A 16,802-nucleotide genomic window follows, 5' to 3' on the forward strand; every position below is an offset into this window, starting at 1 on the left:
AAGTCATTAAACCCAAAATGCCTTAACGATAGGAAATGAGGATTCCTTTTGTTAAAGAATTTGGGGTTTAAAGACTTTTTAGATTACAATACATGCCATTGGATCATGATGAAAAGTTGTCTGAAGTTTCTCACACAAGGGCAGGACCAAAGAAAGAGGAAGGAACGATTTCTGCCAGCATGGGGATTTTAAAACTGTGTTAATCATGTGAAATCAGTTTAACTCCTGCCCGACATCAGACTCCCCAGAACACGGTAAGGGTTACAAAGCTTAATATGTGAATATAATTAATACTTCTGTGGAAACTTCTGGCCTATTAAATAGGAAATATTCTCTTTGAAATCTAATGCATGGAAATGTTTTGGAAGCTAAATACTTTTTTTCTAATCGTGTCCCACATAGCAACATTGTGACGGCCCAGATCCGGCCCACATCTGGCACACATGGAAAGATGATCTGGCCCACATGCAGCATGGACTTACGGCACTTGGGTGGGCCACTCCTGTTTGCCAGATCTGGGCCACAAGCAGACCATAGCAATGCCACAACTCAGCCAAGAGCAAAGAAATAAACCAGAACTGGAGGATTAAACAACTCCACAAACAGCATTACCAGCTTCACTTATTACCAATCAGACTGACTTTATTTCTGTCAGACGTCTACAGAAGTTTTATTGAGAATTAACAGAGGTTTAACTATAATGAGTTTCATTTAAAGTCACCATTACAGTGAATAGTGTTTCCATTAGTTGGGCTCTTAACTCTTATTATATCTTTTGTCTTTTTTGGCTGCTGTGACAGTGTGTTTATCAAACACATTTGCAGCAGCAAAGAAAGCTAAAGTGAAATGAGATCAGGTGATGATGGTTACCTGGTGATGGTTTTATAATCATCATGAAATAACCCGTTTTACTGAGATAATTTGAATCTAACAATTGTGTTGTACCATTAATATATTCTCATCACAAACCCTGTGTTACTGCAGCGTGAGGTCCAGCAATATTATAACAATCAGTTAGAAGACTTTAACAAACATGAGCACGAATCATTACTTTTCGATGACACACACAGACATCAATAATCAACGTATGAATCTCAACAATGGTGAGAATCAAAAGTACTTTGCTGCAATGCATGCTGGGTACCATCATTGTACAAAACTCCCAGCATGCATTGCAACATGAATAAATTATGCAGCTAAATTGTCCTATTAATTTGTTTAATTCTAAGTATATGCTTTTATTTTTTTGCTGTTGTTTTTGTTGTGGCATTTAGTAGCTTTTCAGTGATGTTCTGAATTAATCTAAAAAAATAAAATTTTGTCACCCTTGTTGAGATTCATGTGCTGATTTTTGATATCTCTGTGTGTCACCGTGGATTTTTTTTCATGCTCATGTTTGTTAAAGTCTTCTAACTGATTGTTATACTATTGCTGGACCTCACGCTGCAGTAACACAGGGTTTGTGATGAGAATATATTAACCCATTTAATCCCAAATTTTTCCCAGACACAAAAATATCCAAATCATGTGTCATTAGTATCCCTTTGAAACAATCAATCATAATTTTTTTAAATTTTCATGGAAAAGTGTGTGAAAAAGTGTGTTTTATGGTCGGTCACAATTGTGACCGGTGGGATACTGTGTTGTATCAACCATTGTATTGATTTAATATAGGTCTATTTGACCTGGGCAGTGTTTTTTTGTGTTTTTGTGTGTGTGTGTGTGTGTTGTTTTTTTTTTTTTTTTTTTTTTGTCTGTGTGTGTGTGGGTGGGTGTGTGTGTGGAGATCAGACATCAGAGGAGACATGACCATGTCTGAGTGTGTGTGTGTGTGTGTTTGTGTATGTGTGTTTGTATCTGTGTGTGTTTCTGTGTGTGTGTCTGTGTGTGTGTGGAGATCAGACATCAGAGAAGACGTGACCTTGACCGTGTGTGTGTGTGTGTGTGTGTGTGTGTGTGTGTGTGTTTGTTTGTGTGTGTGTGTGTGTGTGTGTGTGTGTGTGTGTGTGTGTGGAGATCAGACATCAGAGGAGACGTGACCGTGTGTGTGTGTGTGTGTGTGTGTGTGAGAGTTTCTGTCTCTGTGTGTGTGTGTGTGCGTGTGTGTGTGTGTGTGTGTGTGTGTGTGTGTGTGTGAGTTTCTGTCTCTGTGTGTGTGTGTGTGTGTGTGTGTGTGTGTGGATATCAGACATCAGAAGAGACGTGACTGTGTGTGTGTGTGTGTGTGTGTGTGTGTGTGTGTGTGTGTAAAATTAGGTAGAAAGTAAGGTAGAACAGTTAGCCTATGTGTATTAGTATGTAGATACAATGGGTTATCCCACCGGTCACTATTGTTGCCGTTGACATGTTTGTGAGTTCTATGACCACATTAAACAAAGTTGAGTAATTGCAAATGCATATATCAATACTAGACACCTTAAACATGATGTGTACCAAAAATCTATGTCCTATCTTTATGTTAACATACTTTACCACCCTTTTCTTTGGGAGCTTTCTTGCTGCCATCCTCTTCTCTTGGCGCAAACAAGAAGTAAACGGCTCTGGTCATGTGACAATTTACAGTAAACATGCGACACTGCACATATTTCATTGAGACCCTTTATTATTTCAATATCTGCTGGAAATGCATTGATAGATCATTCAGTAACATTTTTATAGCCTTAGAAATGAAACACTTTTTTACGGTCACTATTGTGACCGGTGGGATTAAATGGGTTAATGGTACAACACAATTGTGAGATTCAAATTACCTCAGTGAAACAGGTTATTTCATGATGATTATAAAACCATCAACAGGTAACCATCATCACCTGATCTCATTTCACTTTAGCTTTCTTTGCTGCTGCAAATGTGTTTGACAAACACTCTGTCACAGCCGCCAAAAAAGACAAAATATATAATAAGAGTTAAGAGCCCAACTAATGGAAACACTATTCACTGTAATGGTGACTTTAAATGAAACACATAATAATAAAATCTCTGTTAATTCTCAATAAAAACTTTTGTAGACGTCTGACAGAAATAAAGTCAGTCTGATTGGTAATAAGTGAAGCTGGTAATGCTGTTTGTGGAGTTGTTTAATCCTCCAGTTCTGGTTTATTTCTTTGCTCTTGGCTGAGATGTGGCATTGCTATGGCCTGCTTGTGGCCCAGATCTGGCAAACAGGAGTGGCCCACCCAAGTGCCGTAAGTCCATGCTGCATGTGGGCCAGATCATCTTTCCATGTGTGCCAGATGTGGGCCGGATCTGGGCCGTCACAATGTTGCTATGTGGGGTGTGTGTTAAATTGTAGTGATGTCAGTCAGAATGGCTCCTCGTCTTCCTCTGGTGATTCTGCTCATGATTTACAGTGAGTCATTGGAGAATTAACATAATTAACGTTACATAGTCACTTATTAAATAAACCAGTTTTTTTTGTGACTTTCTTTTGCTGGGATCTGCCAATCATTGAACCCCCTTTAATTTTTTGCATTAATCAGATTTATACCATGGTCTGTCTGAATACTTCATTCTTATTGGCTGAAAGGTGTGCAATAAAACCGTTTAATGGTAGTTCCATGTCAGTTTAATCACTGTTCTATATTAATGCTCTGCTTTCATTAAACTCTAAACTTCATTGCTATAGAGAGATGCTGCACAGATGCAATCATTCACACAACACACGTCTCAATTTTTGGGTGAACTATCCCTTTAATGTGTGTTTCAGGAGTTTATGGCCAGTATGATCCGCATGTGAGTTACTCTCTTTTAGACATCTGTGCACTAAAGGACTCAACAGTGAAAATGACATGCACTTTTACATACACTGGATATTATATTACGAAAGTGTTCTGGACCAAAGCTGCTGTAAAAAAGGGTGAAGAGTATCCAGATCTGTCTGAAGATCCTGAATACAGTCAGAGGCTTCAGTATCTGGGAGATAAACAGCAGAACTGCACCGTCAGACTGAGTCATGTGACACTGAAGGATGAAGACATGTACTGTTTCAGATTCATCACTGATAAAGACAAATGGACTGGTGATCCAGGTGTAACTCTTACTGTCACAGGTGACTTTGATGCGGTTTATCTCTTCTTCTGTGCATTATGTTGAATAATAATCAGTGTATGACAGCAGCACTAGATATAATGTGTGTGTTGTGTTCAGATCTTCAGGTGGAGTCTCCTGAGAGAGTGACAGAGGGAGATTCAGTCACTCTGAGATGTAAAAGCAGCTGCGCTCTGACTGACAGAGCAACATTCATCTGGTCCAGAAACTCACAGCCATTAACTGAGAGAAGAGACAGAAACAATGAACTCCTGCTGCAGTCAGTCAGAAGAGAGGATTCAGGCAGATATAGCTGTGCTGTAGACGGACACACTCACATCTCTCCTGCTGTTCAGCTCAATGTCATGTGTGAGTATCTATTATTAGTATTTAATTTAGTGTATAAGAAAATTATACAGTTAGTTCAGAGGTGGTGCTAGCACTGTAAAAAATGTTCGTAATTTTAACTGTAAAAAACTGTAAAAAAGCAACGGAAAAAAAATGTTATACACAGTGAAAAACTGTAATAGCTCTCACGGGACATTTCACTGTAAAAAAAAACTTGCATTTACCGTACCTTACCGTAAAAAATACGGTAGCAAATGTTTACTAATTTTACAAAGTTTTACATCATCGAACTAAAAAGTACGGTGAAAAACTGGCAGCTGGTTGCCAGTACTTTACCGTAAAAAATACGGTATAAATATTTATGTTTTACGGCATTGAACTAAAGTTTACGGTAAAAAACTGGCAGCTGGTTGCATGCGATTTACCGTAAAAAATATGGTAGTAATATTTTAGGTTTTATGGCATTGAACATTGAACTGAACTTTTATATAAAAAATAAAAAATAAAAACCTGCCAGCTGTGGTTTCCTGTAATCTGATTATTTAGAATTACCAGAGGTTCAGACATTGATGTTTTATTGAAAATAATAAAGTTTGAAGTTACCATTATGGAGATGAGTGTTTGCTTTAGTTGGGCTCTTGACCCTTGACTTTTTAACTTTAGATTTACTCTGACTGCCTTAACTGTGTGGTAACAGTTGCACAAACAATAACACAAACGTTATGGCATGAAAATCAGAGAGAAAATGTGACCAGGTGATGATGGCAGGTTAATGATGACATAATCGTCATATTGTGGCCTGATTCACTGATCTCATAAAGAGTCTTTTCTCTCACTTTATGAGCAAAGTGATAATATTAATTATAATATTAAAAATAAATATTTCATATTATTAAGTATAATATCTCTGTAAGCCAGCAGCGAACAACAGATAATCTGAAGAACTTTAAAAATACATGGTGTAGAAAAAAGGTTTTGAACTACGGCTCGATTTAAACCAACACAGACATCAAGATTCAGCGTATGAATCTCAACAACGGTGACAATCAACACAATAATCAGATAAAACTCTACTAAAAAGCTGCAACAAAAACAACATCAAAAATAAAAGCAGATATAATAATAAAAGAAAATACTAAGGCAATTCAGCATAATGTATTCCTGCTGCAATGCATGCTGGGTGATACTGATGAGTTTTGATTGGAGGCTCCATCAAGTGCACTACACTTTTATCATCACCATTGTTGAGACTCATCCGCTGACTCTTGATGTCTGTGTGTGTCTGAAAGATACAGCAGTTCAAACCTTTATTGTACACAATGTTTTAAAAACTCTTCTGATTATCACAGCAATGATGGATCACATGCTGTAGAATCATAGGGCTACTACAATCAATAATGTAAAATTAATAACACAAATAATCAAAGATAAGACTCTATAAGAGCTCAGTGAATCAAACATGGTGATTGCCATCATCGATACACAACCAACATCACATGATTCATTTTCTCTCTGATTTCCTAGCCATAATCAACATGTCTTATAAACACAGAGTTACAGCAGGCAGAGAAAAACTAATGTCAGAAAGTCAAGGGTCAAGAGCCCAACTAAAGCAGTCACTGATCTCCATCATGGTGACTTCAAATGAAACAATAAATCATCAACATCTAAACCTCTGTTAATTCTCAAACAGAACTGAAGACGTCTGACAGAAATAAAGTCAGTCTGGTTAGTAATAAGTGAAGCTGGTAATGCTGTTTGTGGAGTTGTTTAATCCTCCTCTGCTGAGATCTTCACAGATTTAATGTTTTTTATCTTCAGTTGATTTCATCTAAGGCTGTGGCTGAAGTCAGTTGTAGTTCTTGTGTTTCTGCTCGTCTCTTTTTTCTGTTCCTGTTGTTTCTCTAAATGGACATTCCCAGAATTCCCTGTGTGACACTTCACATTTGATGCTATTTCATTTAAATAATTATGTTTCTTCTTGGTTTTTGTTATCAGTTTTATACATTTGGGGTTTATATTACATCATATATTGTTTAATGAATGTTTATGGCATTATTTGGAGTCATGTGTGTGTCACCATGATGGTGTTTTGTGTTTGTGTGTATGACACTGTGCACCTTCTAAATATTAACATGTGCCTCAGTTTGTAGAAAACTAATGGTATACTTAAATAATTGTGTGCTTTTCTTTTTTACCACTTGTGTTATTATGATGGTTATCAGTATATTACAAAGATATAAAGCAGACTTTAATACTTTAGTGAAATTTAATGATAACATTTATCGTTTATGTAATATAACGGTTGTCCCGTGAAAACTAAAAGGTTCCTACTGTATTTTTTGAACCACAGCTGATGTTTTTTTTACCACACATTTAAATCCTGCTGAAGGGTTTTTTTTTTTTATTATTATTATTATTATTTTTTTTAAGTAAGGTTGCTACCATATTTTTTACGGTAAAATACTGGCAACCAAGCTGACGTTTTTTACCGTAAATTTCACAGGTTTTTTTTTACATTGTGTTTTTTTGCCCGTAAATTTAAATCCCGTAAAACATAAAAGGTTGCTACCTTATTTTTTACGGTAAAATACTGGCAACCACAGCTGCCGGTTTTTTACCGTAAATTTCACAGTATTTTTTTTTAACAGTGAAGAACTTTTTTAAGTGCATCAATAACTTTAATACCTTGTATTTATTTTATTTTTATTTTTTTCAATTAACCTTATAACTATACATTTAAAATCTTATATTGTAAACTAGTTATTAAGCAGATGTTATCAGTCTTTCTGAACATCTTCGTTATTACCTTGTCAGCACTTTGAATCGAAACCTGCAGACTGACAATCACATAGACATATGCATCTATAGGGCACTATCATACACCCGGCGCAATGCAGCTCCAGGCGCGACGCAAGTGTTTTTTGCCAGGCCCGACGCAGTCATGATTTTCACGTCCTGCGCCACGTTGTTTAAATAGCAAATGCATTTGCACCCATGGGCTGCTGGTCTGAAAACCAGGTGTGTTCAGGCACATTGTTGGCATGTTGCTATTTTGAGGAACTGAAATAAACTGAGCCCAAAACACACCCATGCTTTTGTGCTTTTAAAAAATGTGAATGAAATGGAAAAGAGCGCAGCGTGTCAAGATTTATTTTTGTGATTTTAAATGTCATTTGTAAGTAACTGTGACATTAAATCCTTTAAACATAGTGATGGCAGCTTTATTGTGATTTACTCAATGATTTTTTTTGTTTGTTTGTTTTAGACCCACCAAAGACCGTCTCAGTGGTCATCAATCCATCTGGTGTAATAGTGGAGGGAGATTCAGTGACTCTGAACTGTATCAGTGACTCATACCCTCCTGCTCTGTACTTCAGATGGTTTAAAGGAAGAACGTTTGTAGGATCTGAAAGAATCTACAGAATCTCAAAGATCAGCTCTGATGACAGTGGAGAATACAAGTGCAGGTCCACCAATTATTATGGAGAGAAATACTCTGATGCTGTGACTTTAAATGTCATGTGTGAGTTAATGATGGTTCAGTAACTGTGACATTAAATCCTCTAAACATTTTCTGTGATGTGAAATTTGTTGTGTTTTCTGCTTTAGACCCGCCAAAGAATGTCTTAGTGTCTATCTCTGGTGAAAAAGTGGAGGGAGATTCAGTGACTCTGAACTGCATCAGTGACTCAAACCCTTCTGCTCTGAACTTCAGCTGGTTTAAGGAGAATGAAACCTCAGCTGTTGGATCTGGACAGAGTTTCAGTGCACTACAGAGTGGACGCTTCTACTGTCAGGCTCACAATCAACATGGATCTCAGAGATCAGACACTGTAACTGTCACAGGTAAAGGTTTTCTTAACACACTCCTGTATCTTTACATAATTCATCAGTTTGGAGAGTTAATCATGATGATCTTCCTCTTTCAGTTCATCATGTTGCTGGTAGGAATCTGATTGTGATCACAGCGGTATCTGGAGGATTATTCATCATCATCATCTTCATCATCATACTATTTATAATGTAAATACAATATTAGAGAATATAAATATCATCTACTTTCAAACTAATGCATAAGGATATTTGATAATTATTTATATATGAAACAATGAAATTTCTAGTTGCCTTTCAGTCCGTCATGTTCGACGTTAAGTCGACGTGCCGACGTAATTGGGATCACTTCAGGGATCCCTATCATCTTAGATGGTATGCAGAACGAGCCAATGCACATTGGCATGTGCAATTTGCATCTAAAGCCCTGCAGCGCGGGTATAAATACGGAAGCGGATGCACACACCTTTGGATTTCACTTCGGAGCCGAGCTTCCCGTTCTCTTGAAGTCTCTTCAAGAGCTTCTACTTTGTGGAAATCCTTTTGTTTGGTGCTGATGTGATGGTGCAATCAAAGGTGGCCGCAAGCTTTAAAGAGAAAGCTCAACAACTGCTGTTTTCACAGCACTAAATTCCATGGTAGTCCAGGAACGCCACCTCTGGCTCAACCTGGCAGACATGAGAGAGACTGATAAATATTGGTTCCTGGACTCCCCCATCTCACAGTTTGGGCTATTCGGGGACGCAGTCGAGAGCTTCGCCCAACAGTTTTCGGCTACCCAGAAGCAGACGGAGGTCATCCGGCACATCCTGCCCCGGCGAACCACTGCTGCCTCCATCTGTCCGTCCAGTTTAATGCTATGCGATTCAGTCCGCCCAGTGTCCCCCGGCCTTGACGGGCATTCAGTTCACCCATTTTTGGCGGACAATGCCCCTGTGTTTTTAGGCAGAAATCGCAGTCCTACTGGCAAAGGACGCGATAGATCCGGTCGCTCCAGCCGATATGAAGACCGGCTTCTACAGCCCTCACAGAGGCCCATGTTCAGTCAGTGTTGAACAGCGTGCATTCCTTTAAACGCAGTACGGCGGCCCCACTGAAACTTTTTCACTAAGTTGTCGGTCCTATAATTTTCACAAAAGAAACTGGGGTTAAAAACAGGGGCAGGGCTGTAACAGTGCCGTACTGGCCCAACCGGACTTGGTTCCCAGAACTAGTACTCCTCGAGACAGCCCCTCCCTGGCCCATTCCTCTGAGGAAGGACCTGCTTTCTCAGAGACGGGCCACTCTATGGCCCCCACGTCCAATCCTCTGGAAACTCCATGTCTGGTCCCTGGACGGGAAGCGTCCAGTCCAAGCAGTGGTAGACACCATCACTTCCACTACAGCCCCTTCTACGAGGCACCTCTATGCATTGAAGTGGTACCTGTTCGTTGAGTGGTGTTCTTCTCACCAGGAGAACCCCTGAACTTGCCCGATCCAGGGGAGTGCTTTCCTTCCTGCAAGCTGGGTTGGAGCGAAGGCTGTCTTCCTCCACCCTTAAAGGGTATGTCGCCGGACATCATGATGCAGTCGAGGGTAAGTCGCTGGGAAAGTACGACCTGGTCGTTAGGTTCCTGGGGGGGCGAGAAGCCTAAAACCTCCTCGCCCTCACTCAGTACCCTCTTGGGAGTTGTCTCTGGTGCTTACTAGAGCTGTGCGATATATATCGTGAGATTGTTATGCGCATCTCGTCAGTAAAGCCGGTTCCTTGATTAGTAGTAAATCGCCATCACCTGCTTTCAGATGAAGCGGCATTTACTACAAAGAGCCGTAGTTAACTGACAAGCTGAGCCAAATCACATCAATATCGCGGACGTATCGCCAGCGATATTTAATGCGATATGGCTCAGCTTGTCAGTTAACTACGGCTCTTTGTACACAGCAAAAACTCCAGTGTTAAATTAACACTCCTGGGAGTGTATGATTCCACACTCAAGAGTGTTTAAGTTAATGATATAATTAAGTGATTAATTTAGTGATGATTGAACGTTATTGAAGACACCTGATGTTAACAAGCCGAATCACTGAAGGAGACAATCTCAAATTGTAAGTTACCGTTATGGCGATCAATGGTTGCTTTAGTTGGACTCTTGACCCATATATTATTAACTTTAAATTTTGTTTGTTTGTTGTTTCTGAATTATAATCACCAGTTGAACAAAGAAAAAAGTGATCTGATGGTGTTGGTTATATTATGACAATCATCATTTGAACTTGATCACTGAACTCATTAAAATCCTTCTTTCTGACTTCGATTTATGTTGTTGGTTACAGCATAACTGTGAATCTGCATAAATGCCCAGAATTTTTGATATAATATAAAGAATTTCTTAAAAGTTGTTTAAAAAAAAAAAATCATTATTTTAGGCACACACAGATGTCAAGATTCAGTCTATGCATCTCAACAATGGTGAGGAGCAGAATATTCAATTAGGAAAAGTCAATTACAAAGACAATTCAGATCATAATTTATTCATACCGCAATGCATGATGGGAGCCATTAATGAGCTGTGATTGGTGGTAGCCACTGCAACATGCTTTATTATTGTCACCATTGTTGAGATTCACAGGCTGATTATTGATGTCTGTGTTTTAAATGAATTTATCTGAATGTCTTTTTGATCAGAACAATGTTTATTAAATATTTAGAATTATAAGTAAAGTACTGATAATCATAGGCTGAAGAATCACTAAACTGCTTCTAACAAGTTAAACCAAACTATCTCAATAAGTTTCCTTTTTGAGATCACAGCATGATTATGTCAAAACATAACCAACACTATAAGACAACATTTTACTTTGTTCATTTAACTGTTATAAATCAATAACAGCAGACAAACAACAGTAAATATTAAAGTAAACATATAATGGTCTAGAGCCCAACTAAAGCAAACACCCATCACCTTAATGGTAACTTACAATTTGTGATTTTCTCCTTCAGTGATTCTGCTTGTTAACATCAGGTGTCTTCAATAATGCTCAATCATCACTAAATTAATCACTTAATTATCTCCTCAGCCCTAAATGCCGCTTCATCTGAAAGCAGGTGATGGTGATTTACTACTAATCAAGGAACCGGCTTTACTGACGAGATGCGCATAACAATCTCACGATATATATCGCACAGCCCTAATTTAAATCGCCCAGCCCTAGTCTTTATGCAGCTAACGACCTCAAACAGGTGCATCTAATTTAGGATAATAAATGGAGTGGAGGTGGACATTTTAAAGGCAGACTAACAGGTCTTTGAGGGTCAGAATTCTAGCTGATAGACAGGTGTTCAAATACTTATTTGCAGCTGTATCATACAAATAAATAGTTAAAAAATCATATATTGTGATTTCTGGATTTTTGTGGACATGCACCTACGATGACAATTTCAGACCCCTCCATGATTTCCAAGTGGGAGAACTTGCAAAATAGCAGGGTGTTCAAATACTTATTTTCCTCACTGTATATACACTGTAAAACCTAACAGTAATATTAACTAAATACAATTGAGTTCACAGCACTCAAATATTACCGAAACTTGAATGACTGAAACAGAACTCAAACTGAATGAGTTATAGAACATTTCTAGATCCCAGAATGATAATTGTATAATTAAGTGATTAATTAAGTGATGAGCACCTGCTGTTAACAAGCAGATTCACTGAAGGAAAGAGAAACACAAGAACTACAATTGACTTCCAGCCTCAGCGGAATCAACTGGAGATAAAAGAAGACATTAAATATCTCAAGATCTCAGCAGAGGAGGATTAAACAACTCCACGAACAACATTACAAGCTTCACTTATTACTAAACAGTTTGACTTTATTATTGCCATTCGTCTACAGAAGTTCTTATTAGAATTAACAAAGGTTTAGAAGTTGATGATTTGAGTTTCATTTAAGGTCACCATGATGGAGATCAGCGTTTACTTTAGTTGAGCTCTTGACCCTTGACTTTTGCACTTAAGATTTTCTTTGGCTGCTGTAATTGAGTGTTTATAAAACATATTTGTTATGGTACAAAAGGCAAGGAGAAGCCTGATTGGGTGTTGATGGTGAAGGACTGATGATGACAATCATCATTTAGTGACTTGATTCCATTCTCTGATTAATCTCTGATTAAAAGGGCAACATATTAGTTTCACTCAAAACTGTGATTCTACAGCATAAGAGCTAGCCATGTTGTGGCCATCAGATAATATGAAGGATTTTACAAATAGTTGTGCACAAAAAGGTTCACAGAAAAGGTATTGCATTACTAAGACTCACACAGACATCAAGAATCAGCATATGAATCTCAACAATGGTGACCATTAAAAAATGATGCATGCTGGGTACTAGCATAATACAAAACTTATTCATGGCTCCCAGCATGCATTGCGGCATAAATCATTTTTTAATGGTCACCATTGTTGAGATTCATATGCTGATTCTTGATTACTGTGTAAGTCAGCATGATACCATAGAAGTTTTTAAAATCTGATTGTCACAACAATGTGTCTTACAGCAGAATCAGTTCTATTATAATGAATAATACAAGTAATGCATCACCTGTCTAATCAGAGATAGGCTCTGGAAAAGATCAGAGAATCAAGTCACTAAATTATGGTTTTTATTATTTTAACACAACCACATGCTCATATTTTCTTTTGGCGTATGTGCCATAACAAATGTGTTTTATAAACACTCAGTAACAGCAGCCAGAGGAAAAACTGGTGTTAAAAAGTCAAGGGTCAAGAGCCCAACTAAAGCAAACACGGATCACTATCATGGTGTCTTTAAATGAAACTCAATAAATCATTATCATCTAACCCTCTGTTCATTCTCAATAACAACTTCTGTAGACACATGACAAAAGTCAAACTGTTTAGTAATAAGTGAAGCTGGTAATGTTGTTTGTGTAGTGGTTTAATCCTCCTCTGCTGAGATCTTTAGAGATTTAAACGTCTTTTATCTTGAGTTGATTTCATCTAAGGCTGTGGTTGGAAGTCAGTTGTAGTTCTTGTGTTTCTCTTTCCTTCATTGATTCTGCTCGTTAACAGCAGGTGTTAATCACTAATGCTCAATAATCACTTAATTAATCACTTAATTTCTTGACTGCAATGTATATCTACTTTTAGTAAACTCAACTGAAATAAGTTCAGAGTACTCATAACTATTGTTTTTATAAACTTAATTGAATTGAGGCAATCGGTTTCCTCAAATGAAATGAGTTAGCTTAACTTGTTTGGTTTTACAGTGAATTAAGGCAATCGGTGTCCTCAAATGTAATAAGTTAGCTTAACTTATTGAATTTGACTTTGTATTATTGTTTTAGTGGTCTTGATTAAAATAAGTTCAGAGTAGGGCTGTTTTCGACTAAGGATTTTCATAGTCGAATCTGATTCGTTAGATTTTGCCGTAGTCGACTGATAGTCGAACCTTTTTTTTTATTTTTTTTTTTAGATAGCAGCTAGATTTTTTCCATTTCAAACAAAAGAGCTAAAAAAAAACCTAAAAGAAAAATATGGTGTGTAACAAATACCTTTTATTCATTTAAAGCCAGATGAACAAAACATATCACACATATATCATAACATTTCATAAACATGAGGAGCAATATGAGAGAGAAATTTGGTGATCGTTGTTTAGGTACATTAAACCACGTAAAGCTTTTTCACGTCCATGACCATGAGAACCGTGTGGAGTCAACCCACAACCGCTCCGCTGCCCTGCTGAAAATGTGAAGCAGAAACGCTTAATGTCAGATAACGTCCATAATAATTGGACTCTGGGTTCGATTTTTTGACCATTTTCAGTGGTTATGAGGAGCAATATGAGAGGGAAATTTGGTGATCGTTGTTTAGGTACATTAAACCACGTAAAGATTTTTCACGCCCATGAGAACCGCGTGGAGTCAACTCACAGCCGCTCCGCTGCCCTGCTGAAAATGTGAAGCAGAAACGCTTAATGTCAGATAACGTCCATAATAATTGGACTCTGGGTTCGATTTTTTGACCATTTTCAGTGGTTATGAGGAGCAATATGAGAGGGAAATTTGGTAATCATTGTTTAGGTACATTAAACCACGTAAAGCTTTTTTCACATTAGGACTTAGCCTATATATAAAGCCCATGAGAACCGTGTGGAGTCAACCCACAGCCGCTCCGCAGCCCTGCTGAAAATGTGAAGCAGATTTTTTAATACATTTTTATTTATTTACATTAGTAAGCTACAGGACACCGTCTTTCAAAACATGACCTGCGCGAAAGCGGAAAAAAATTTTTTTGTACCCAGCCCTTCTGAAAATGCGAATGCGTCTCCCCCCAAGATTTCAAACCAAACTGACGCCCATGTAAATTCGACTACGAGGTTCATAGTCGAATCAGACCTCTCCGAATCGAATCGTCGAATCCTCGACTATTAGAAGTCAGCCCTAGTTCAGAGTACTCATAACTATTGTTTTTTATAAACTTAATTGAATTAAGGCAATCGGTTTCCTCAAATGAAATGAGTTAGCTTAACTTGTTGGGTTTTACAGTGTATATATATATATATATATATATATATGTGTGTGTGTGTGTGTGTGTGTGTGTGTGTGTGTGTAGAATTATGATCCCAGTGCAGGCTCACATACAGCTCTTGACCTCAGGACCAGATCTACTGACCAGTACAGCACACTCACAGTAAGTGAAATGTTCAAAACTACATGTGCAAAAGATTTGCATTCAAAATTCAGGTAATAAGTAATCTATGTGTTTTTCACATAGACCGTCAATCCCAGACCTACTCTTCACCAGTCGGGCTCTTCTGACTATGAAAATGTGTCAGTAAGTGTGAGATCCTCAGGTCTTCTCAATATAATCAATAAAGAAATTGTCCTCGTACTCATCAATGGATAATGAACATCACTTTAATTTTCATCACTTTTAATCACTTAAATGATCTTGTCTCATTTCTGTTGTAGCCGCACAACAAGATGCCAAAGTAAAATGAAGCACACTTAAACTTTACCCAACTTTTGTGGCATCGCTGGACATGCCCACATTACAACTACCAATAACAATGAGCAACTTTATCTGTGAACGCCACTGTAGAGTTTCTGTTCTTCAGTGAAGCAATGTTTATAGTTTTTGTAAAATAAAGTAACAGATTATGTTCATGTGTGACCTCAGTGTGTGATGAATGAACAGTATTGTAATCAATAAACATGCTTTCCACTGTGAGCTATTGCGGAAAGGACCTTACACATATTATAGTGTGACTGAATTATGTGTAAGAATTTGCAAATACCTTAACATATTATCTGTTTATTAAAGGAACTGTGTGACTGATATTTTATATTTATTCTTTTTAAATAGAAATTAAATCCGCAAAAAAAAAAAAATAAACGGACCAATTTCAGCCCATTGTTTCATATTGGTGCTTTGAGGCTCGTATCAACCTGTCACGTGATTTCAACAAACAAGACTTTATTACATCATTAGGCTTGATCGACTTGAACCGGAGCTGCACAGACTAATTGTTTGAGATCAGCCTTGCCTCGCCTGAAATGTTGTCGAGAGTAGGCGGCTGCAGTGAGAGGAGGAGTGAAAAAAGTGCAGACAACACGGACAAATCCATCTTCTCGTAGTGGATCAGACGCCTACGAGATCAAAGACGGATATAGCGGGATTCACGGGATTCACAGGATTCACGTTCGTGCACGGTGTTGCTAATAAACTGGATGTAATTTTAAGTTCTGTTGCTTTTATATGAAAATAAATATAATGAACAAGACACCCAAAGTACTTGTTATTTAATTCAGCCAGAGAAAAACTAACATTAAAAAGTAAATGGTCAAGAGTCAAACTAAATAAAACACTAATCACCATAATGATGAGTTCAAACAAAACATCCATTAAACATTAACACCTAAACCTCTGTTAACTCTCAATAAGAACTTTGGTAGATATTTGACAGAAATAAAGTCAAACTAGTTAGTAATAAATGCAATAATGTGTAATGGCTGGAAGTCAGTTGTAGTTGTTGTGTCCCTCTTTTTTTCTGTTCTTGTTAACATCAGGTGTCACCACTAATGGTCAATCATCCCTTAATTAATCACTTAATTATCTCATTAACTTCAACACTGCTTCAGTGTTACATTTTACACCCTGCAGTTAAACACATATGTACACTGAGGGGTGTTCATTTAACACTGGGGATTTTGCTGTGTAGATTCAAAGTCAGCAACAGCCACGGCAGTATAATTTGTTCGCAGAACTTTTTTAAATGACTTGCTTTAAATGACCGTCACACGCAACTTGAAAAAAGAAATGTCTGTATCCTGTTTTGTGCATTTGTTTGTGTTGCGTTTCCGATGAAGTTACAGCAGTAGAGGCGGCAAACAGAGCCAAAGTAAAGCGAGCCGAGAAAAGCACCGTAATTGCACCGCGAGGAGGCGAGGAACAGATGTCACGGAGTGACAAATAGGAACCATAATAAATGGAACAAGTTCCTTTGGGGAAACAGTTCCGGTGTGACACCATAATAAAAGTGTGATAACTTTTATTTTATTACTTTAGTCTAATGTTGCCTCTGATGTT

At 37.7% G+C, this 16,802-nt stretch overlaps 1 protein-coding gene across 1 annotated transcript; it reads left to right on the forward strand.

The window, feature by feature from the left end:
* Window positions 1-212: 212 nt before the first annotated feature.
* On the forward strand, window positions 213-15,996 carry LOC311077701 (sialoadhesin-like). Its single transcript, XM_084106296.1, has 11 exons — window positions 213-254; window positions 3,293-3,349; window positions 3,707-4,048; window positions 4,147-4,395; window positions 7,643-7,900; window positions 7,987-8,223; window positions 8,307-8,400; window positions 8,510-9,783; window positions 14,826-14,903; window positions 14,988-15,047; window positions 15,185-15,996. Exons 2-8 carry the CDS (start codon window positions 3,295-3,297, stop codon window positions 8,763-8,765), a joined length of 1,491 nt encoding a protein of 496 aa, XP_083962422.1. The 5' UTR covers window positions 213-254; window positions 3,293-3,294; the 3' UTR covers window positions 8,766-9,783; window positions 14,826-14,903; window positions 14,988-15,047; window positions 15,185-15,996.
* The last annotated feature ends 806 nt before the right edge of the window (window positions 15,997-16,802 follow it).

This window comes from Abramis brama, assembly GCF_963993115.1.
Source record: "Abramis brama genome assembly, chromosome: 2".
NCBI lineage: Eukaryota > Metazoa > Chordata > Actinopteri > Cypriniformes > Leuciscidae > Abramis > Abramis brama.